Below are 25,133 nucleotides of genomic sequence, written 5' to 3' on the forward strand. Positions count from 1 at the left end.
ATCAAATAACTTCAACCCATTTAGATTAACTTAAGAAAAAAATTGTTTTTCAAAAAGCTCATTTTTATTTAAACACTTTTGATAAAAACTTATTAAAATACACATGAAAAACTATTTTGAGTGGTTATCTAACACTTAAATTCTTCCAAAATGACTTATTTTTTAAAATCAAACACTTGAAAATGCATTCCACCCTTCATCTTCTTCTCTTAATCTACTTTCCACAATTATCAAAGAACTCCATCTTACAACTCTATACCTCAAACACAAACTAACTTCAGACTTATTAACTCCACTCAACAGAACAAACATCCCAAACATCCCCTTAGATGTAAAGTATGATTGAGTTGTAAGTCTAAAAAATTATTAAGATTGAATATTATTTAATCAAAATTAATAAGACATTAAAATGATACTCAGTCATGGGACACAAAATTTCTCGAACCAAATAAGGAATTAGAATATTACTTTCTAACTTCAACTCCTTAACCCAAACCCTAAACCAAAATTATATGAAATGCATCATTGAGAAACCTAAAACATATGTCGTTATAATATTCTATGAGAACAAGCTAGGATAGAAGAAATAATATTCACATTCAATCTACAAAGACATGGACTCTTAAATTAAAAACTGTATCTTGAAAGGATATAACAATGACCAATGTATATAAATGTGGTACATCAGAAAAATCAAGGGCCTACAATCCATTAGAACCGATTTAAATTATTGGAGGGTAGGGACTTTATTTTGAATGAATATTTAATTATTACACCTTTCATTGTGCTTCCAGTTTAACTGCAGAATCAAGGGCATCGATGGTATTATTTTGATGGCCCCACAGCTGTGCATATCTTCCTGCATTTGATAAGAGAACTTCATGGGGTCCTTGTTCAACCACCTTCCCATCCTCCAAAACTACAATCTGCAGATTACAGAGAATTTTGACTAATAAAAGATTGGCAACAAATAATGCATATATTCATTAAATTTGGCTAGTCATCTATATCATCAGAATTCAATGAAGAGTTAAAATAATCTGAAGCAGTGTTTTAAAAAACCCTTCTGGGCGCGCCAGACAAGCTCACAAAATAAGGCACGCACCTTTTGTGAACTCCCAAGGCTCAAAATTCTGGACCTTCGGGCTTTTTGATTGTTTCTAAAAATAGTATTACCTAGGATTTTTCCTTCTTAAATTAAATATATATATATATATATTCAGATTTACTAAAACTCAGTTCAAATTCCTTGTGTTTAGAGGTCCTTTTTTTCATATTTCCACTCTTGCTATGCTTTCTTTCTGCAGTACTTAATACAGTTCACAGTACTTAATACAGTTCAAAGAGAATAATTTAGGCCCACGCTTGTTTTTTCTTATGAATAATGCATATTTGGAATGATTTTTCAAGCGCTTGAGAAAAGGGTTTTAAGTATTAAAAAATGCATCTCAGCACTTGAAAATTTGTTCCAATCAGCAGATTACAAGAGCAATTATTAGAAAGGAAATTTCATTATGCAGATACTTACCTCATCACATTGCATGGCAGTAGTAAGCCTATGAGCAATGAAGATCGAGGTTCTATTATTTGCAAGCGACTTCAATGCATTCAAAATTTCGGCTTCCGTTGAGCTGTCGAGGGCACTTGTAGCCTCATCACATAGCCTGAATAAAGTTGACATTCCATTTTGTAAATATAAAGAAAAGGTGACAATTTTAAAAAAATATAAAAAAGAAGACGAAAGAAAGAGAGATTCAGAATGCTTTCAGCTCGTTCAGCTATTTTATTTCACTAATATATTTTTTCCCTTAAAATAGGAAATGCAATCATGTAATCAGAGGAGAAAGCATTAGTCGCATATTAACACAAATAGGAAAGAAGACTGGATCCCTACAGAATAGAAGGTGCTTTCAAGAATGCTCGAGCTAGAGCCACTCGTTGCTTCTCGCCCCCGCTTAACTGCAGAGGCATCAGAACCAATAGAAAATAAGGAACTGTGATAAAGCATTAATCAGAAGAAACTAAGCGGGTTGGGGAGCTCTTGAACTGGCCAAAATATTATGGAGGGAACATCTTAAGCTTAAAGACAAGATTTTGCGAAGATTTATTGTTTTACCTCACAAAAGCATACAACCATATACTGTTAAGTTGCATATTTAAGGAATCTACCACCCATCAACATAAGAGAATAAAACACAGTTTGTTTGTTTTTTTTTTTTTTGTCAACACCAATAACAACTCACCTTAAGCCCCCTTTCACCTACAACTGTAGAATATTTCTCAGGAAAGTTCATGATGGTATCATGAATTGCAGCACGTTGAGCTGCATCATAAACCTGAGGGGAAAATTTATAAGTGTCCCACAGGTGAGAATAAGAAAGCATCATACTCTTTCAAGATTACCTCCTCCTCGGTAGCTGAAAGACGACCATAATGAATGTTATGGAAAATTGTATCGTTGAAAAGGACCTGTTTTTCACAGTACATGCAAACCTTATAGGTTGTAGGGTAAAATTAATCTTTGTAAAACGAATGTGGCTAATTTTTTAATTTACCAAATCTTGTGGCACAACACCAACAAATTTCCGTAAGCTATCAAGAGTCACGTCCCGTACATCTTGACCATCAATTTTAATCTGGAAAAACATGTTACTAGAGAAGATCAATGCCTGTTTACCAGCAGATACCACCATAACCCGAAAACAAAAACTGTAGTTATCAAACCACAATAAATAGCAGAACACAAATCCCATTATTACTGGGGTACATAATGTTAAGAGACGAGCAATAGAAAATAAAGATTCATGTTCATTGAAAGGGGCTCTAAGCCACTGAAGCCACTTGAGAGGATGCAACGTATATTGCTAAATAAATTTATCACTTTCCACCTTGAGGACTAGGTGGCTTCTGGGAATTGATTGGATTATTAATGGGCCCCATGTTTAGTCCTCATGAATTAGGAAGTCAGATAAAGAGATGTATTATTCAAAAAGAACACAAACAAAAGCTAATGAAGTCTGAATGCTGGAGTTGGTTTGCAGGTGCAAGGCCTTTGGGTAATTTAGATAGCAAGACAGATGGAAGATGCATTATTGCCATTGGCATCTTTTGCATGGAAGAATCGTTCTAGATACAACGAGACGATGGGAAAGAGTAAGAAAGGGACGCAATGTTTAATAGGGTTGAGAAAGCTGGACAAGCCAATAGGGTTGGATTAGAAGAGGTGGTGAAGTTGTCAGATATTTTCCCTTTGCTTTTTTATATCTTTCAGCTTAACAGAAGTCTATCAAGTCGAGTCCTATCATGATCAATTTTTAGAAGATGCATCCTAATACCTCTATTGGAGATTGGTTTTTCCAATTTCCAAACAGAAAATCGTGTGAAATAATAACAGAGCCACACCCAATCAATCCCCAATAATTTGGTCAAAAGAGAATCAATGTATGCCCTTAGAAGTTAATCAAGCATCCATGATTCTCCAAACCAAACATTCCATTTTAACGAGAAATTATTATTCAAAATGTGTAACTGCACATTTATTACCTCGGGAAGAATAATAATGAGGTTTTTTCACAAATCATCAATCACTGTTCCTAACAAACAATGTGCATTTCAGTTATAACATTATTGCTTTTCTATAAGCTCCAATATGCACAAACAACAATATGAAGAAAGGGATGAATTTGTAAATTAACCAATAGTAAGACAATTTTGTACAATGGAGTCGATGCATGAATGGGAATAGTTCATATTTCAGCATAATCTAAAACATAAAAATCACAAATTTATAGTATGTTCTAAACTAAACATTGCAAGACCTTTACATGGCGTTATCGAAGACTGCTGATCAAACTCTTAGACTCTTAGTTATAAACAAACCCAATGTCATTGCAAAATCTTACAACATAGGATAAGGTCTCTTACACTTCCTGAATGGATGTCAAAGAACCTGAAGAGCAAGCGAAGAATAGTTGACTTGCCTGTATGGAGATACCAATTTAACTACATCAATGACACTGCAAGCATTCAATAACAGAAAGTTATATATCAGATTTAAATTTGGGAACGGAGCACGTACGGGAAAAAATTTTGTACAGGGCTTTAAGAGAATTGAAGCCTATCTTTTAGAAGTCAGAAAGCATAATGCAGCATCTTTAAAGAGAAGTAAATTATTCATTAACATCACAGAAACCGACCCCAATTTGAAATAAAAGAGGCCAAGGAGGCTACTAAAATCCCTCCCAATTAGTATAAATCTCAACAGTTACAAAATAATTTTCCAAATTTGCATCAAGTGGCTGTTATTTACAAAATAAGATCATATAACTGAGTCATCCCACTCCTTTCCATTGAAGGTTCTATGATTTCTCTCTGCCCATTGATCCAAATGAAGCTTCTGATCATGTTCATCCATAGGGAATTTTCTAGCTTCCAGAATGGACGAGGCACCGTCATAGCATGTAGGTTGATGACTATGTTTTTGTAATGGAGTTGTCCAACAGAAGGCCTGGAGGAAAGCATAAAAAAAAGTCGCAAAGGAGTAGCTGACAAAGATGTGATCTTGTGCTTCACCGTTCCTCTTCTGAGGAGGAATATTTATGGGGAAAGAGCAGTTGAAGAGAATTTTTTTTTTCCCTTTTTTAGCACGTACTCCATAGTATTAATTTTGCCCATGACCACCCCCTATAAGAAGATTTTAACATCTGAGATATTTCCTTTTCCAGATCACATAGACGAGGTTTGGTGGATGAGGGGTGTTTGGTGTGGCAAAGTTACCTATTGGGTCAAGGGGACACCTTGAGTCTGTACAAGGTCTAAGCCTGATCCCCTCGATTTTCCTGGTCAGAATTAGCCATTCTTCCAATTCATTTTTTACATTCCTTCTATGAACCACAAAGGGTTTGTTATTTATATTTTCTTTAATAGTTTAGCTGTAATTTTATTGTTATCAAATGCTAAATAAGGGTACTTTTGTCATTTCCACACATTAGGGTTTTGGGAGGTTATCTAAAAAGCCAGGTCATAGGTTGTACAAAACAATTATGAATTTTGAATTTGGGGAATGAGATTTTTTCTCTGGGTTGATGATAGGAATTCATCACCATCCCTTTTGCAATTCTTGATCCGGAGTTGCATGCTTGAGCATTTAAGTAAGATTGATCGACTTGCTTGTGAAATATTCAAAACTTGAGTAGGGAACTAGTTCTCCTAAGACCTAATCTTCAATCACAAGATAACCTTGTCTAACTCTCCTTGGAGTTGTGCGGATTGATTTTGGGGGTCTTGGAATTTATTGATTAGAGGTTGAAAGAACCAAAAGGTTCCTATATTCTCGAATTGCTAGGGTTGTCATATAACCATGGGTCTGTTGGGTACCCGGATCCTGCAAACAAAAGAAAGAAGAATACCCAACAAGACCGAACTCCCCACAAAACAGAGCAAGGCTCTGTGGTGATTTTATTTATGTGATTCTAAGGGAAAATACAGAATTTAAGAGGCTCGAGAACAAGAAATGAAACAGGGAAATTACTAAGAACATAGATAGTAACCAGCCAATTCGAGACGGCTGCCTTCTCTCCCTTTTGCTGAAGCTCCTTCAGACAATTCCCAAAACCTGCCTCCTGCTCCTTGCTGCCCTGCTATTTAATTCCCAAGAGGCGGTCCCCTTTTTCCAAAGGGTTATCAGCCCATCCACGATTATGTATCATTATCACCCAAATATTTTTTTTCCACCTCCACTATCCTAAGTAGTATCCCTTTTTTACCCCTCCTTTTGTAAGTGTTGATGATTGGTGGTCTAACAGGGTTCTCCCAAAATCTAGTGCTTCTACCATTTCCAATCTTGTACATGGAAACCAAACCTGATATTAAAGACGTGAAATTCCTACTATTTCCATGAGAATCACATTTTTTGTCCTGAGATATGGGTTACGTAGAGTTTATGTGGCACCCTACTTTTAGTTATAAATGTTTTATTTTAAAATAAACAAATCTTCTTGATCTTTTTTTTATTGTTTTCTTCTTCTCCCTCTTCTTTTGTCCCTCCTCCTGACCTCCCATCCATGACTGCCACTGCCGCTGCCTTTTCTTTTTCTCCTTTCTTTTTCTTTTCTTTTCTTTTCTTTCTTCTTCTCTTCTCAACTTCTTTCTTGGCTTTTATTAAAGGATTCCATTAGAAAGTTGTACAAAGAGGAAGGATAGGAAGATTTTCTCCATAGCAAACCAAAAAGACCTTTTTTCTTTTTGGTTGATGAAGCTTTCAAAAAAAAATAAATAAAAGAATACAAGGGGATATAAAAAACCAACCCCAAACAAAAAGAGGAAAACTAAAAACAAAAATGGGCACCAATTGAGCAAAATGAGACCTCAAGGGTAATTACAAAAAAGCTCTAACACCCAAAGTCCAAAGAGAGACATGGAACCTAAAAGATATCTTGAAATCCTCTTCAATTGGCCTTGATCAAAGACAAGTGTAATTACAAAATGCATTATCCAGGGCAGAGGTGGCCATAAAAGAAATAACCTCCTTAGCCTCGTAACATCCCTCCCTAACCCTTTGAAAATCCTTCTATTTCTCCCAAGTAAAATTTTCCAGCTTGGACATATTAGCTAAAAGAATCTCACTTTATCTTGGAAAGGGTACAGCATAACACAACAGAAAAAGGTATTAAACATGGAGGGAAAAGAACCAGATTACTCCCAGAAGTGCCAAGCATATCCACCAGGCAGCTCCATCCAAAACAACACAACATGAAGAATCAATCTATCACCTCACAATTCTCTTAAACACCAGCCTGGGAAAGAGTGAATGCAGGATCTATCCTCTGAACTCAACCAAACTAGTTGGGGTTTAAGTTTTGCCTTCCTAAAAACATTGATGCTTGGATGCTGGAAGGCCTTGCTGCTTGGATCTGGAAAAGAAGGCCAAAGTGGTGGGTAGCTGAGCCTTTACAGCAATTTTATGGCTTGTTTGGAAGGAAAGAAATTCTAGATCCTGTGAAGATATACTTCTTCCTTTTTAATTTTTTGTGATGGCATACAAAATACAGCCTCTTGGTGAATATCATTACACAAGAAACTCTTTTGTAATTACATCCTTTTAATGCTTATTGGTGATTGAAAAACCCTCCTTTTACAGCTCTCTTTTGTGGGGGTTGGATTGCGTCAACCCTGTCGCTAGACTGTTGTGTTCTTTTGGAATATATCTCTTGATGTTCCCAGGAATTATACATCAGGGAAAGAACTTCCTTAGTTCACTTTCTTAGAATACTTTCTTTTCCAAATCCATAGTTAAGAGGAGTGTAAGGATCCTTCCTTACTATCCAATATTCAAGTACGATAATAAACCCAAAACACAGGGGAAACGGGTTCAATTACTAAACAAAATGAGAATACAAAAAACACTACAGCCAACTAAGAGGGCTGTTCTCTCCACAGTATTGTTCATACACAAAACACAAGATAACTAACCGTAGCCAAAACAAAGGTAAAAATACCAACATAAATACCAACATTCCCCTGTCACAAGTACATCGCGGGTCCACAGCCAACTACTTCTCTGTCTGGGGTGCAAACCCCTTTTTACCCCTCCTATAAACGTTCTTAATGGGTGGCCTAGCAATACCCTCGTTTAGAAGAGTCCCCTTGTCCTTAGGTGGAAATCCGGGAATTGCTGTCGAACTAAAGCATGGAACTCCCAAGTAGCTTCATGATCAGGCTGCCCTTTCCATTCGACAAGACATTCCCACTCTTGTTTTGTCTCATTCCAGCGCTTCTGAGACACTTTGCTTGGTTTCAGACCCCATTCTAATTCATCATTCAAAGGGGAAAGATCCTACTGCACGACGTGTTTGTCGCCAATCGCTTTCTCTAATTGAGAGACATGGAAGACCGGGTGAATTTGGGCCGATGACGGCAGATCCAATAAATAAGTGAGCTCTCCCACATAGCCCAGGATACGGAATGGACCAAAGAATTTGGGGGCCAGTTTCTCACAACGTTTCTTAGCCAAGGATTTCTGGCAGTAGGGTCTAATCTTCAAATATACCCAATCCTCCGTATCTAAAACCACTTCACGGCGGTGGGCATCCACGAACTTCTTCATTTGGTTTTGCACGTGGATCAGATGATCCTTTACGGCCACCAAGGTCTCATCCCTGGTTTGTAACTGCTGTTCAACCGAGTAGTTCACTGTTTTTTTCGACTGTCCATAAGATATAATTGGTGGTGGGGGTTGACCATGTAACACCTGATAAGGGTTAGTCTTAACCGAAGCGTGGTACGTCTTGTTGTACCAATATTCTACCCACAGCAAGTTGTCACTCTAGGATTTCGGTTTCTCGTTGCACAAACAACGCAAATAAAGTTCCAAACTCTTATTGACCACCTCCGTTTGTCCATCAGTCTGGGGGTTTACATTGTATACTACACTTTGATTGGGTACCTTGCAACCAGAAAAAGCTCTATCCAAAAATGACTTGAGAAACACCCAATCCCGATCTGACACAATTGACCTAGGGTACCTGTGGTGTCGCACCACTTCTTTCACGAACAGAACAGCCACATACAGATGGGACAAGGCAATGAAGTGGGCATATTTGCTCAATCGGTCCACGACAAAATCATCGTACTCTTCAAGCGGGGAAAGGCCTCCATGAAATCCATGGAAATATCTTCCCACGTGCGACTGGGAATAGGTAAAAGTTACAATAACCTAGCTAGAGACATGGCTTGTATCTTATTTTGTTGACAGATGGCACACTCGACCACGTATTTTTTCACATTCGATTTCATGCCATCCCAATACAGCTCAGCCGATAGTCGTTTGTATGTTCGCAAGTACCCCGAGTGTCCCCCAATAACCGAATCATGAAAGGTGTGGAGTGCATCATACTTATGGAATTCCTTCACCATTGGCCATTGATCTTGCCGAGTGCATCATACTTCACACCTTCATACTTCATACCTACCTATTCCTGATGAAAATAGAGGAAGAAGAACACACAATATTTACGTGGAAAACCCTAGAACGGAGAGAAAAAACCACCATACTAGAATACTTCTCATCATTTTTCTATATCACATACAAGAGAGGGCACAGATATAAATAGACACGTAAGAAACCCTAATACAAACAAGGGCAAGATGAAATTACTAAAACGCCCTTACAGTTCAAAGGTGAAGGCCCTTTTATTTTCAACACTCCCCCTCAAGTTGGGGCAGATATCAATAAGACTCAACTTGTTAACACAAAAATCAAAACTTTGTCTGAGTAATCCTTTTGTGAGAATATCTGCGACCTGTTGACCAAAAGGAATGTAAGGAATACAGAAACTGCTACTGTCCAGTCTTTCTTTGATGATGTGTCTATCGATTGCCACGTGTTTTGTTATATCATGTTGAACCAGATTATTCACTATGCTTATCGCAACTTTGTTGTCACAATAGAGCTTCATCGGTTGATCACTTTTTTGACAAAGATCTGACAAAACTTTCTTCAACCAAATTTCTTCACATATTTCCAGACTCATAGCCCTGTATTCTGCTTCAGCACTGCTTCTAGCAACCACCTCTTGTTTCTTACTTCTCCAAGTGACAAGATTTCCCCACACAAAGGTACAATACCCAAACGTTGACTTTCTGTCTACAACAGAGCCTGCCCAGTCAGAGTCAGTGTAAGCTTCAATACATCGTTTGTCAATTCTTCTGAACATCAAATTCTTACCAGGAGTAGTTTTCAAATATCTCAGGATGCGTTCTACAGCCTTCATATGCTCTTCGTAAAGTGCTTGCATAAATTGGCTAACCACACTGACGGCGTAGGATATATTTGGTCTAGTATGGGATAGGTAAATTAATTTCCCTACTAAATTTTGATCTCTCTCTTTATTAACTGGAATCCTATTAATAGAATCGCCAAGCTTAGCATTAAATTCTATGGGCTTACATCCAGTCATGCTTGTTTCTTTTAATAAATCAAGCGTATATTTCCATTGAGAGACGGAAATTCCTTCTTTCGACTGTGCTACTTCCATTCCTAGAAAATATCTTAATCTCCCAAGGTCTTTAATCTCAAACTCCTTAGCCATTTTCTTTTTCAGCCTGTCAATCTCAGTAGTATCATCTCTGGACAACACAAACATCAATATTATCAGAGACAGGAGTATGAGTATCACTATCATTCTCAACACAGACATCAAGATCATTAGAGACAGAAGTATAAGTACCTTGAGCTTATGTTGGGTTCGACTCACGGACCATTACCAGAGAAACAACGGGTGGCATGATTCCCTTCCTGAGATTCTTCCTATAGTATGTTATCCATGGGACCTATTTGGTAAGTAAGACAGTGTCGTTAATACTTATGATAGGTTCAGGGAGGAAATTAGAAGGAGGTTCAAGGAGGAAATCGGAAGGGATCGAAGATGTGGACCAATTAGTCTCTTCACTATAACTCTCCCGCTGAAGATGACTAATGGAAAAGAAAAGTTGATCCTCAAGAAAGGTGACATCCATTGAAACAAAATACTTTTAAGATGACGGGTGATAACACTTATACTCGCATTGATGGAGAGGATAGCCAACAAAGACACATTTCTGAGCACGAGGGGTAAATTTGGTACGATTGGGACCGTGAGTATGGACGAAAGCAATACACCCAAACACTCGGAGAAGGACATCGGAAATAAGGCGGGTGGTTTGATATGACTCTTTGAAACACTCAAGAGGAGTGGGAAATTTGAGAATGCAGGAAGGCATTCGGTTAATCAGATGTGTTGTAGTTAAGACAACATCCCCCCATAAGTACGACGAAAGAGAGGTGGACAACATGAGGGACCGAGCCACCTCAACCAGGTGGCGATTTTTTCGTTCAGCCATCCCATTTTGTCGAGGAGTATATGCACAAGAGCTTTGATGAATGATCCCTTTAGATGCCAAAAAATCATGAAGGGTATTGTTGATGAACTCCAACCCATTATCACTTCTAAGGATAGCAATTTTGTGTTAAACTGAGCTTCCACGGTGGTATAGAACTATTGGAGCAGAAATGATACCTCCGACTTATCAGTGAGAAGAAAAACCCAAGTAAGGCGAGTGTAATCATCAATAAAGGTCACGAACCAACGTTTGCTAGTAGAGGTGGTGATGGGTGAGGGACCCCAAACATCACTATGGATAAGAGTGAAAGGTTTAGATGGTTTGTAAGGCTGAGATTGAAACGAGACCCTATGTTGTTTAGCACGAATACATATATCACAAGACAGGGATGAGACATTAACTTTATGAAACAAATGAGGAAATAAATATTGCATATATTGAAAACTAAGGTGACCAAGGTGAAAATGCCACAACATATAGTCTTTTTCAGAAGTAGAATAACAAGAAGAAACAAAACTAGCCCTATAATTGTTCCTAGAGCTCCCTATCGTGTCGAGCAGTGCCAATCATCATCCCCGAGCTCAGGTCCTGAAATAAAACAGTATTAGGTGAGAAAACAACTTGACAGCCCAAATCTCTCATAATTTTACTGATAGACAATAAGTTGTAAGAAATTTTTGGGACATATAACACATCCTATAAGGTCAAACCCTCAAATGGGAAGAGATTACCCTTTCCTGCAACAGGAGCGAAGGACTCATCTGCAATCGTAATTCTTTCATTACTAGCACTCGGACAATATGAAATAAACTAATCAGATGAGTCGGTCAAATGATCTGTAGCACCCCAATCAAGAATCCACGGCTTTTTACCATTAATACTAATAAGACCGAAGGACTGAATCGTACCTAATTAAGCAATAGCACTGATCCCGACAGTACCAGAATCAATCTGAGTATTCACCTGAGGTTGAGACTAAGAATTACCATTTGTTGAATCACTCATAAGCGCCCGTCCAGAATTTGACTTCTCATGTGACTAACGAGTGGACGACCACGCAACTTCTAACACTGGTCTTTAGTATGCCAAGGCTTCTTGCATTGTTCACAAATTGGAGGAGTCTACTATTCTGTTTATCACTATGGGGTCCAGAAGACTTTGCAGTAAATGCAGTGGAATCTATCGAGGAAATTACAGGGTTATTCATGGCACTTGATCTGTCTTCTTCAAGATGAACCTCCGAGCAAACTTCCATGAATGAGGTTATTGGTCGCTATCCCAATATCCGACTATGCACCGGTATAGATTGAGTGTTTGTGGTTGTCCCAAGAACCGCTCTGAGAGCTGTGATCTGTTGTTAAAGATGAGCGAACTGTCGTTGGACCTCTATTGGGGATAAACTCATGGGACCTATAGTGCCCTGACTCCCTGGAACAGGTTGCTGTCCAAGGTACAAAGAAGAGGACTCCCCAAGCTCAAAACCACCCTGCTGGTTGTTGTTGGTGTCGGCGCTCAAGGCCACCAGAATCAAAATGCCAGGCACGCCGTTGCTGCTTGGCGCGACTGAGGGACTGCTTGACAAGAGAGAGCGCGAACAGTCGACTGCAGCATGGAGCTGGTCGAAGCTAGCTCCGACATGGTGGTCGAAGGCAATTGCGGTATGATCTGATCGAGTCCGGTGGTGACGTGCTGGTCGAAGACGTTCGGCTGGCTGGTCGATCGCGTCTGGTGGCTGTTTGGACCGGTCAAGGAAGTGCAGCCGGCTCCATTTGGCTAGTCGGCTGTGACTAGATTGGTCTCGATTGCAGCCGAGAATGACAATGGCTTGAGGAGATGCGGAAACGTGATTTGAAAGTACCGTTCTACGGCCACCTGTACAGTGGCGGTTACGTCGGCGGTGGTGGTGCCACTAATTCCTACAAAAACAGTGTCACCGACTGGTGGAGAATGTGATTCCACTGGTTGATTCTCGTCAATGACGGATAGGGTTTCATTGCCATGCTCTGATACCATGATGAAAATAGAGGAAGAAGAACACACGACATTTATGTGGAAAGCCCTAGAACTGGGAGAAAAAACCACGATACTAGAATACTTTTTATTATTTTTCTATATCACATACAAGAGAGGGCACAGATATAAATAGACACGTAGGAAAGCCTAATATAGACAAGGGCAAGATGAAATTACTAAAATGCCCTTAGGGTTCAAAGGTGAAGGCCCTTTTATTTTCAAACGTTCCAAAGCATGCCTAAAGCAATTCATTGATCAATGAAACCAAAAGTCTTGGTCGATGAAAACAGAAAATGTCAATAGATGGAATTAGCATAACCAGGGGGAAAATGGGAAGAAAACATTGAGGGACATACAAAAAGATAAAATTCATAAGTTGCACCACATAGAGAAGGAAATGTCACTTAACAAATAAATGTTCTTAAAACAATAATCTAGCAGCATGTAAAGGTAAATAAAACCCAAATTTAGTATTCTTTACCGCTGCCACTGGTACCAACAATAGCCACGCTCTTTCCAGCAGGTACAACAAAAGAGACCCCATCAAGAATCTTTCTTTCTGCCAGGTAACTGAAGATAATATCTTGAAAAAATTAAAAAGAAAAAAGTGACAGTCTCTAAAAATATTGACAAAATTACATACGAGATGACTTGATTCCATCATGTGCAAATTAAAATGACTACAGAAATCAGATTTGACAGCATCAAGCTACAAACAAAGTGAGGAAAAAAAATCTACAGAAGGGCAAGAGTGTGAAGGAAAAGGACGAGCATACAAAACTAATGTCACGTATGACAAATGATCATAAAAAGAAAATTCCAATCTTCATTTATATGCATAAAGTCAAAACTTGAATAGAAAACAGATCGACAACATCAACTTGAAATGTAGATGTGGCAAAACCTATCAAGGTGCAAGAGCATGAATCAAAAGAACTAGCATACAAATCTAACGTGCCACCCTGACATTGATAATTGCATTAAAAAGAACAAGAAGAAGAAGAAGAAGAAGAAGAAGATATCTTATTAACACTGATGAAGTCGAACAAAAAACATGGATGGTAAAAATTTACAGATGTAAATTGCATAATAATTGGCACAGAGATGTTTCTGATTTTAATTATTTAAAAAGACAAATTTTAAAAAAAAAAAAACAAAAACAAAAAATAAATAAAGGTAATTCCACGAGGAGTACTTCTCATCATAGTCGACAACTGTGGAAGCCCAGAAGGAAGTAATGTTGGCCTAAATTAACAAATGTACGTAATTAATTCAACACCTGAAATGTACGTTATCAAACTCGATGCTACCCCCATCCAACTTTAAAGGCTTCGAATTGTCCACATCTCTAACCTCAGCTTTTTCCTATGGTGAACAACAAAACTATGTATGTTATTTTCAAGCAGAAAATGCATATAGACGACTTCGGACATCCAAGATGGTACTGCAGGTCATCAAAAGTGATTGTTGTTTGATGTAAAGTACCTCCAGCAATTGAAACATCGATTTCATATCAACAAGGCTCTGAATGGTTTCCCGATAAACACTACCAAGGAAATTAAGAGGAAGAGATAATTGAAAAAGTAGGCCATTCACCATAACCTGTTTACAGAATACCAGAATTCAAAGGTTAAATATTCCCTTCTAGTAACTTATATTATCAGCGCATAAAGTTTTAAATAATACCAGATCACCAACTGTCATATTCCCGCTCATAACTCCATGTGAACACAGCACCATAGCAGTTGATAAAGCTGTGCTGAATATTACATTTTGACCAAAGTTTAAGGAGGCCAGACTGCGCTGTGTTTTCAGAGCAGCATCCTCATACTCTGAGAATTAAGAATCACAAACAGCATTACCATTTGACGCCAGTTGGAAAAAGGAAGGAACACCAATTAAGCTCAGTTGACCGATAATAAAGTTGATATCCTATCTTTCCCTCCCTTAAAGCATTAGGTTTGTTTGAATTGAATGAAGTCTTTTTTACTTATTTAAAAAAGATAATAAGTATTTTGTTTGACAAAGGTATTCCATGTCGCTTCCCTAGTACTTGCTTGAACTGTGATAATTTTTAAATTTTTTAGGTTTCCCAGGATAAGTCATTCTGCTGTTACAAGTACACTGAGTATATTTACCTATTAACAGTGTGAAATACAGACCACAAGCAGGGGATGGTGAATGGGAAGCTTTACAAAGTACAAACTAAGTCTACAGTTTGAGTGTGTTAGAAACCACCAGGTCCATGATTTGAATCCCCATACCCCCAATTGTACTAAAAAAAATGAACTAAGTCTACATCTATAGTTGAGGCTACTTCATTTTCCCATATGATAATGAATTTGTGTAAACGTGGAAATGCACATATAAATATCACATGGTGCAGTGATAATTATAACCACACTATTGGCGAACATTTTCTCATTTTTCACCAAACCGTTTTAGTCGAGAACAACTATATGCTACAGTAGGAGTCTTAAAGTAAAACTTACTCTTGAGATATTCATCATATTTATTGACTTCATAGGCTTCATTATTGAAGTATTTAACGGTCTGCAAAATTACATTTAATAAGGGAAAAGGAACAGCAGAACAATGGAAACTGAATTATGGATGGACAAGTAGAAAGCAAACTATTTAGGGACATCACGGCCAGACCTCATAATTAATAAGTGAATCAATTGCCCTGGTGTTTGCATCATTATCAGCTTTATTCATGGCCTTCCTAAACTTAGTTCTCCACTGAAAATACCAAAAAGAGACGGGAGAGAATAAGTGCAGTAAAAAATCCAAACATCAAAAAACCCATTAAACAATTTAGTGGTAATGGCAAAAGAACATAAATTCAAATGGAAAAGAAAACTTAAAAAGCTGGGAGATCAACAAACAGGGAAAGTAAACATAAACTCAAGAGTGTATCTTCAATAAATGCATCATGTAGATATAGAATTGACGGGAGTAAGGAACCTGAGTCACAGTCAACGTGAAAATGACATATGCTATCACTGATAGTGAAGTGATCAGTGCAAATGGAGCTCCAAACTTATAGGCCAGAATACCTGACACCATGGATATCTGGAAGAACAAAAGCAAGTCAAAACCAAAAAACAAGGATGAAAACAAGATTCCCCTCCCTATGAAATAATATGTGAATCAAGGAGAGAGATAAACAAACAGAAATCAAGACATCAGTAAATGGACTCTCAAGTAGTTCCAAATTACACAGATTAAAGTCCCAAAGTAAGTAGGTCCATGGAAAAGAAAGCTATAAGATCATACTCATAAAATAAAAGTGATAATAATATTAATAATAGTGATAATACCTCTAAGATGGTGGGTACAACATTGAAAACCATGGATGAAAGAATAAAATTTATAGCACGGCTACCGCGATCAATAGTTCTACTTAAGGCACCTGTCTCACGACTACAAATAAAGTGAACAGGACAAGAGATTATCATGGAAGTTACAGCTCCAAAAGGGAAAAGAAATTAAAACTGGCTTATATCATGATTAAAAAAAAAAAAGCAACTTTCAGTAACCCATAATAACAGATGATAGGTACAAAAAGACAGGGACAATGAATCAACTCAGGGACTATCTGAACAAAGGATCCAAATTTGATCACAAAGAAAGAATAATTAGTAAGATTTTGATAGAAGATTTTCCAACCCGAGTATTTGGTCAATTAAGACATATATCCTCAACCAAAATGTTAGAGATTCGAATACCTCCACCCCACATGTTATTAAACTTTAAAATAGTTTGATAGTAGACTTTTAACTAGAGGCATCAAGTATAATTACATACCAAAAGAACAAGAAATGTCCAAAATAAGACCAAGATAATATTAGTCCAAATAATTTTAGCCTCATCCTTGAAAGGATGTATCACCATTGTGAAAAGCTTGTCATGGATTGCAGTGGGAAAGTGCAAGTGGTAACCCAAACACATCTAAGACCTTGTACCACAAATTGCATGAATAACCTTTATAAGCATCATGCCTAAATATTCTATTCACTCAATATTGGAAACCACTCAAGTGAAATTGAATCTCCAGCATAAAATCTTAGGAGGCATTTGGGACAAGGAGTAGGAGTTGGTTATTATAGTTGGGTTATAATAGTTTCTGATTGGGGTGTAGATTATTTTAGTTTGAGTTATAATAGTATGTGTTTGAGGTGTAAACTATTTTAGTTTGAGAAAAAAATAGTAAATATTGTAGCAAAGAAAAAATGATAAATGTAAAATAGTAAATACTACAGCAATTGGGAGTTTTGAAATATTGGGGACTACAGAATAGTATTTACAGTAGCAAGAGGTGGTTATTATAGTCTTCGGATAGTCCTTGTCCCAAATGCCCCTAAGAGAACAAATTAGAAATGGGAATGCAGTATATTTTGATGAAATAGAGGCCAAACATTCATGTACATCCTACAATCTTTTTTCAAAAAGGAAAAAGGTTCCTCCATCTGTAAACGCCTGAGTTGAAAACACGACATTACGGAACAAGCATGATGATGCATGGTGTTTCTGGGCAATAAGGCCATTTGGCTAGAATATCTTGGGTCCTATATCAAATAACCAAAGTGTGTCTCGCCATTAACCAAAGATTTTCAATTTAAAAAATACATACATATGTGAGTATGCATTTATGTATATACAAAATGATTACCTAAGATGATACTGGAGATCAAGGTCATGCAAGTGTGAAAAAACCTGCAAATTTTAAGAAGTCAATCAAGCATAAGCATCGTGGGAAAACTAGAACTCAAAATCCCAAAAAAAGAATCTCCGTCTAAAAAAAAAAAAAAATGATTCGGAAAAGTTAGAACTTCGAAAGTTGGAAAATATCTCTACAATTTGGCTTCCGGCACAAGAAAACAAAAAACAAAACAAAACAAAACAAAACTTTTCCAGACATACCTTTCGAGATACAGATCGAATCGTTCGTAGTGCTACCTTGGAGAAAACAGCAGTCCGCAGCTCTATAATAACATGAGAGAAATCACACTACAGCAGTGGAAAATAATTGGCAAAACATAAAAGGATAATATATTTTTAAGCTGTGAAATAGAAGAAGCATGCAGATAACGTAGAACGAGTATAAGCAATTACTTCATGCCTAGTACCGTTGAAAGCAGATGCCCCAGACCGGGCAATGCCATAACCAACTAAAACCGCAGCCGGTGTAGCAAAAAGAGTTAACATGGTGGAATTAGCGGCAGTAAAAGAAGCAAGAGCAGCTGCATTCCCGGAAGTAGTGGTCAACCAATCAACGGCTAGCTTGAAGAGAAATGGTACCTGAACGTTCAAAATCTACAAGGAAACAAGAGCGAAAATGAAATGCAAGAGAAGAGCAGAGAAACATGAGTACACTAGGCGTGATGATTGTAAATAACCAGACCTTTGCCCCGACCAAAAAACCCAAAGCCATTATGACCCTGAAACGGAACTCGGAGTTGTCTTTCATCCACAAGTAACTAGCAAGAGTACGCAAAATCTTCGTATCAGCAACTTGGGACTCCGATTGTTTACTAACAGGCTTAATACTTTTGCCGCTGGGAGACGATGCTGCATCACTGCCATTTGTAGAAGATGTTGAGAACACTAGTCGTCCATTTAACATAAAACCCTGCGTTGAATTGTTCATAACCATGGAAATGGAGGAGAAATCAACACTCGACTTCAATAAACATTACAATTTAATATCAAAATACATAACCTCAAAAAGAGAAACTAACAGATTTCGATCCTTTCGTCGAGGAGGAAGAAGAAGGATCAGACAAGAATGCATGGACACGACTCAGTGGGTTGGAATTCGGTTTACAGGAACTAAAACTACGAGATTTCCGGCCTTGAATGTACAGAATACGATCGTCATGTGACCTAATGAAGTTGCTGCTTAAGCTCGGATATCGATCGGAGATGCTTACAAGTGCGCCGGTTGAAAGACGATTGTAATTACGATTGCAATAGATTAAGAACGAAGCCCCACCTTTAGAAGACATCAAATGTCGGCCATTGGATTGAATAAGCTCGGTTGCTCCGAGGCACCTACACGCAGCCAACATTCCTTCTTCTTCGTCTTCTTCTTCTTCAATTCCTCAACTCTACTTCTTCTTCTTCCTCTGATTCTTCTGACTATCAGAACAGAAGTTGATTTCCTTAATCCAAAGCTCTGGGCCCAATAATCTTGAAGGGAACTGGAAGATTCAGTCAACCCAACGGATTTCACTCAAGCATGTTCCATAAATTAACTGGAAATTCGAAACCCTAAATCGTGCACATAATTTATAAGAAATCGATGGAGAGAGGATGTGGCGCCACTAAACCTGTTGTCCCGGTCTGGGAAGGGCTTTTTTTCTTCATGATTTTAATTCCAGAACCCGATTAAACTATTTAAATTTTATTCAATTCTCATAATTTAGGCTACTTTTATCTATTGAAAATTGGTACCATCGGAATAAAATTTTATCTATAAATGACTTAGGCCTAGCGTGAGTTGCAAATTTAATTGGATTACTTTTGTCTATTTACCTATAATCATGAATCTGTCACATTTTATAATTATCATTATTATTATTATCAATGCTTAACTCTAACAATAATGATAAATGTAAATATAACAATAAATGTAACAAATTTATAATTTTCATAATGTTACGGCAACAATAATGATAAAGTGAGTGGATCCTACGTAATTTTTATCCACGTTCAAATTGAGCACCTTTCATTTCATTACATGATTTGATTATAAATTTAAAATATGTCCTACGGCTCGTTATAATTATGAAAATCAGATAAACAATAACCAAAATAATCAACTATGACCCACTTTTTTGCATTATCATTGATGGATAACCTCTCAAGTCATGTAAACATGTGTTTATTTTTCTTCTTGAAGACAAAATTAAATATGTCTCTTTCAAACAATTTTTAAATTTGTATTCGATTCTTTAATTTATATGTATTTTGTTTGTTATTCGTACAAAGTTGATCATCTAATTCTTTTGAATGCGGTTGATTTGAGAAAGCGTAACCAATTGATGATTGTGGAGAGAATTGCATTTGTGTCAATTTAAGCCCGTTATATTATTCAATTAGACTTGAACCATAATATTAATTTCAAATTGGACAAAATTATTTATTTGATCTAATTGTAACAATAAAAACATACAACGTCATCGGAATTTCTCTAACTTATGTCTTCGATTTCAATTTGGGACACATGTCAATTTTTAATTATTCTCGATTCAATCATTTGTAATTTCATTATTAATTTAAGAAACCATGTAGGAATTTGTAGTTGATCTAAAATTTCTCATTCAAATGTTGTATTCATTATAATAAGTACAGAGATACAAAATGACTTCAAAAGAATTAGCCTATATTAATTACTACTAAGGGTGTGTTTGGTATGTGATAAAAGTAGAGAGTTCAATTGAGTTGAGTTGGTAATTATTGTTTGTGTTTGTTGTGCTGAGTTGAGTTGAGTTGGAGGATCTGATGCAGTTTTTTTGTGAATGAGATTAGTTCTATTTTTTTTTTTTTGTTTTTTTATTCCATTCTTTTATTTTTTTAGTTTTATGTTTTGCTATTGATGATTAATTTTCAAACACACACGTATTTTCTCAAATCATTTATGACATAAACTAGACAATCTCAATTTTTTTTCTCAATTCGTAGAACATAATATACTATTTTTCATATATTCTTTTCAAAAACTGTAATAATTATAATTTTTTTCAATTGATAAAACATACCAATAAAATATATTTTATATTGCTGCTCAATTAATTGGTATATTGTATATTGTATGTATAGATATTGAATGTGTATATATATATTGAAGATAATTATCCCAATTACTAATTGGTATATTGTATGTATATATATTGAATCTTGTTAACTTACCTTTATTATTTCACATATCATACCGTTTATTTTTATATAATATGGATAGTAAATAAATGAAAATAAAATCCAAAGGTTTGACGATATAAAAAAAAAAAATCAGATCTGGATCCAAACGACAAAGATGGGGAAAGAAAGAAAGAAATGAAAATAAAAAAGGAGTTTTGAGTAGGTAAAAAATAGAATTTAATAACCCATTTGACGATTAAAAAAAAAATTCAAACGGCAAAGATAAGGGGAGAGAAATAAATGAAAATATATTGATTTTTAGGGTTAGTTTTGAGGGGATAAAAAGGGAGTTTTGAGTGGGTAAAAAAAGGTTTAATAATTTGCTTTATGGGCTTAACAAACATGGGTAATAAATACCCACCCAACCCAATAACTCATACCCATTTATTAAACACCTCCTAAATGAAACTAGTTTGACATGTCATGTGCCTATTAGCCTGTTATTAATTACTATTAAATGAAACTAGTTTGACATGTCAAGTGCCTATTTGGTTCGCAATCCACATTCTATTTTATGTTTTTAGATTCACTAAATTGAGCGAATATATATTTGGCAGACAACCCAAATTCTGATTTTGAAAACTTTTTTTGGATTATGTGATTCAAATCGCGCAAATTCTGAAAATAACATTTTATGTTTTCTTTGTACCCATAATTTGAATTCTAAAATTTAAAACGTATAATCATATTAAATAAAAATACAAATATTTATAAATATAGTATGTCATATTATAAATCAAATCCATTTTTTAAATTAAATATATTGTTCAAATGTGACATTAAATAAATATATGATATTTAATTAATTGGTATTAATTAATATTTATTGAATTTATTAAATTAAATAATATTAAATTAAGTATAAAAGTTAACTCTCTTGCAGTTGGCGAAGGAGATTGAAGGGAGTTATCTCCCCTCCCCTCCCACCTGTAATTGAGAGAAGGTGTGTTTCTGCAATGTCTCATGGAAGACGAAGAAAAGTTCTTGAAATTTTCTCTCAAGCAATCACTCTTTCAATTATTTTTTCCCTTACAAAAATTGAATAGTCCACAACTTCTTCGATTCTTATTCTGGAGAATAATAAGGAAGGCCCAGTGGTGGTGTTCCTGTACGTTGAATTCGAGGGAATTGCTTGTGGAACAATGTGTTCATGACAGGAGAGAAAAGTATTGAATATTGTCTTAAATGGTAAGTCCTCAGCTAATCTTTTTCTTCCTTTATAAAACCATGCTTATTTGTATTTATGTTTATCCTGTTTTTGTATATTTTATCTGTTTTTCATGGTTTCTATAACGAATTTAAAAAACACATGTATTCATGCACTTTCGCCGATGAATTCGATTCATTCAATTAGTATCAGAGTTAAGTTGTACTTTTGATTTTTGTTTTGGAATGAAAGGTAGAGAATAAGTGGGTTTTCTTTCTGCATGATGTATATGGAGTTTGCAAAATAGGCAATTTCAAATTTTGGCACTTAGTTTATTGTTTTTATGAGATCAAAATATAAGGGTCCAGTGTTTTGGGTATTTTAATTATCACTATCGAGTCTATAAGTCTGTATCTATCGTGATGCAAGTGTTGTTGAGAAGATCGATACAATTTGGAGCAAGAATGAACTTAATTAAAGCATAAATTGTATTATGTGTTAAAGTGTAAAGGGTGCCTAGAAAATGGGAGGTCGTGGGGTACAAGCATGGCATGGAGTATTTATGTAATTTATTGTTTTAATTAATTAAATTAATATAATATGAGTATAATAATTTAATTAATTCTCAGGGGTGCCAAAATTCGGTCTATTTTTGTTGATTAATTTAATTATTGCGTATGATGTTTGATTAAATTAATGTTATTTATATGTTACATAGTTTAAAATCTCAACTTAAAATAAACATTTTCATGCATCATATTTAATATAAATATTAAATTATATAGTTACGTGATTTAATAAACATGCACATGCATCATATTTAATATAAATGTTATATTATATGGTTGCATATAATAATAAGCATGTCATGCACTTTTTTTTTTTAATATAAGGGGGCGTTTGATGCGCGATAAAAACAAAAAGTTGAGTTGACTTGAGTTGGTAATTATTATCTGGAGAGTTACATTGTCTGTGTTTGGTGTGTAGAGTTGAGTTGAGATGGTAATTATTGTCTATGTTTGGATGCAGAGTTGAGTTGAGTTGAGTTGAGGTATCTCGTGTTGTTTTTGTAAATGAAATTGATTTTGTCCTCTTCTTTCTTTTTTTCTTTTTTTTCTTTTTTTTTCCCCATTGTTGATTTTAATTTTCAACTATACATATATTTTTCTAACTATTTTAAGATTTTTTTTAAAAAAAAAAAATCTAATTTTTTTCCATTCTCAAAACATAGTAAATTCTCTACAATGTATTCATATACATAATACAAAAATTTAAAGTCAATTTTTTAAACATTCAAATAGAAGTGATTATTCCATTAAAAAAACCCAACTTAATCATTAATTACCGTAAAAATTAAAAAGAACTGAAAGGATTAGTGTCATCTAATGAAATTATTGACATTGTTTTAGGTAGAAGGGATGACACTTAAATGTTAATCTTTAAAAAAATCAAAATCTTACAATTTAAATCATAAAACCAACTTTTAGACAGTTTTTTTTTTACCAATTTATGGAATATGGATTTATCTTTTTCTTGAAGGAACTCTTATCAAAAAGTATCTTTGAGTGGAAGTGAGATTGTATTAAACCCATTGTGACAGAATTCACGCATTCACAATCAAACATAATAGATATGCATTTAACAACAAATTACAAGCATGCTTCGAAACTTAAATGATAAAGAGAACAAAATACATACCAATTGAAGAACCCTTTCTTCGCCTCAAAACTCGTTCTCGCCAAAGACTGCTCCTCTCGCTCTCGCTGAGAACGTCCACTCCAGTTGTTCACCAAATCACGACCGTCTACCCATGAATGGACTCCACACGAACATAGCAGTAGGGAGGACACCACCACTAGAACATTTGGTATTCTCAATGTGACAATCCGGGAGGTGTGGGCTCTGTTGGATTTGGCAGAGGGAAGGAGGAAGAGAAGATCGTATACCACGACGAAGCAAGTGGGAGAATATTAGGTGTCTATCGTAGAGACAATGCTTGATCATTTAGGAAGGTACACGATCGTTTAGAAAAAAGTCCTCGATCGTATAGACGATCATTTAGTAAATGCCCGGGCACGCAATTGTTTAGGAAAAAGCTAGATGATCGTTTAGCAAATCTTATGTGATCATTTAGTAAACTGCACGCATGTATACAATCGTTTAAAAACGTTGAGCCATCATGTAGGCTCTCAGTTTGCTATGCGATAGGCAATATACACCAAACGTGAGTGAATGTCTGATCTCTTTGCAAAATGAAAACAATTTACATTTTATTCTCCAGTTACAAAAACTGAATGCAACCTCCCATTATCACATGATTACGGAGAAAATGTCGGCACGATTATCTTATAATTGTCCAAAAATAAATAATAAATATAATCATATTATATTCATTAACCTATGATTTAATATCACATCAAATGCAACATATGAACCATAGTCTTTTCTCCTCCAATAGATATAAATCATATTTATATCATTTTCCTCAAAATAATGTATCTCATACATAATTTCAATCATATCATATATAATTAACCAACTCAATCATATCATATATAATCGAACTCCCTCTTGTCAATTTGAACACTTCAAACTTACCCAAAAACTTATTATCAACTCAAATCCATTGAGCTACCAAGGGGACCTTATGAACCTATGACTCGAAGCTCCAATGGTACGTGAATAGTTGACTAAATTCTTTAGCCACGAGATCCACCATTCGTTAACTGGCAGGCATTCCACTAAAGACCAACAGTTGCACTCTTCTCACCACATATATATTTTTGTGTCCATTGGATATAACCAATCAACAGTATGATAACCCTTCACATATGCTCGTAAGTACAACTAGGCTGATTTACCGTTTTGCCCCTGTAGTTACATCTAACCCCTTAAGCACCACTGATCCCTCTAATGAACAATACACCATATTCCTACTATGTGTGGACACCTCTCGAGCCATGAGAAGGTGTGTAGTGCCACATTGTTCAAACTCCGGAATCAGCCCTTAAGGGAGCAATCTGTCTACTTACCCTTGCTTCCAGGAAAGAGTGAATTCCATATTGTGTAACTGAGTTCCCAACTCTTAAATCAGACGAATCCCAAAGTAGTAGATTTGAGTCGGCGATCTGGCCACTTACACCCATGTAAATCAAATGACCGCCCTCAA

At 35.9% G+C, this 25,133-nt stretch overlaps 2 protein-coding genes across 3 annotated transcripts; both read right to left on the reverse strand.

Moving 5' to 3' along the window:
- Nucleotides 1-578: 578 nt before the first annotated feature.
- On the reverse strand, nt 579-19,259 carry LOC120087948 (ABC transporter B family member 25, mitochondrial). 2 transcript variants are annotated; one of them, XM_039044972.1, is made up of 20 exons: nt 18,890-19,259; nt 18,299-18,526; nt 18,024-18,210; nt 17,818-17,879; nt 17,567-17,610; nt 16,215-16,317; nt 15,859-15,966; nt 15,550-15,633; nt 15,384-15,444; nt 14,578-14,723; nt 14,377-14,493; nt 14,171-14,256; nt 13,373-13,461; nt 3,925-3,980; nt 2,556-2,636; nt 2,404-2,469; nt 2,244-2,336; nt 1,895-1,959; nt 1,529-1,664; nt 579-926 (listed from the first exon to the last, which is right to left on the reverse strand). In XM_039044972.1, exons 2-20 carry the CDS (start codon nt 18,518-18,520, stop codon nt 780-782), a joined length of 1,953 nt encoding a protein of 650 aa, XP_038900900.1. In that variant the 5' UTR covers nt 18,521-18,526; nt 18,890-19,259; the 3' UTR covers nt 579-779. The 2 variants fall into 2 exon arrangements, with proteins under 2 accessions (XP_038900900.1, XP_038900899.1); XM_039044971.1 differs by having other exon boundaries at nt 18,636-19,258.
- On the reverse strand, nt 4,023-13,364 carry LOC120087949 (uncharacterized mitochondrial protein AtMg00810-like). The gene is made up of 2 exons (XM_039044973.1): nt 10,227-13,364; nt 4,023-10,125 (listed from the first exon to the last, which is right to left on the reverse strand). Exon 2 carries the CDS (start codon nt 10,086-10,088, stop codon nt 9,165-9,167), a length of 924 nt encoding a protein of 307 aa, XP_038900901.1. The 5' UTR covers nt 10,089-10,125; nt 10,227-13,364; the 3' UTR covers nt 4,023-9,164.
- Nucleotides 19,260-25,133: the final 5,874 nt, after the last annotated feature.

The sequence above is a fragment of the Benincasa hispida genome, chromosome 10, assembly GCF_009727055.1.
Source record: "Benincasa hispida cultivar B227 chromosome 10, ASM972705v1, whole genome shotgun sequence".
NCBI lineage: Eukaryota > Viridiplantae > Streptophyta > Magnoliopsida > Cucurbitales > Cucurbitaceae > Benincasa > Benincasa hispida.

Coding starts and splice junctions, on each gene's coding strand:
- LOC120087948 (XM_039044971.1), bottom strand. CDS start 18,965: ATGTTGGCTGCGTGTAGGTGCCTCGGAGCAACCGAGCTTATTCAATCC. Junction 16,318..17,566: donor GATCTCCAGTATCATCTTAG/GTAATCATTTTG, acceptor CTTTATTTGTAG/TCGTGAGACAGGTGCCTTAA. Junction 14,257..14,376: donor CGATGTTTCAATTGCTGGAG/GTACTTTACATC, acceptor TGTTCACCATAG/GAAAAAGCTGAGGTTAGAGA.
- LOC120087949 (XM_039044973.1), bottom strand. CDS start 10,088: ATGGCTAAGGAGTTTGAGATTAAAGACCTTGGGAGATTAAGATATTTT.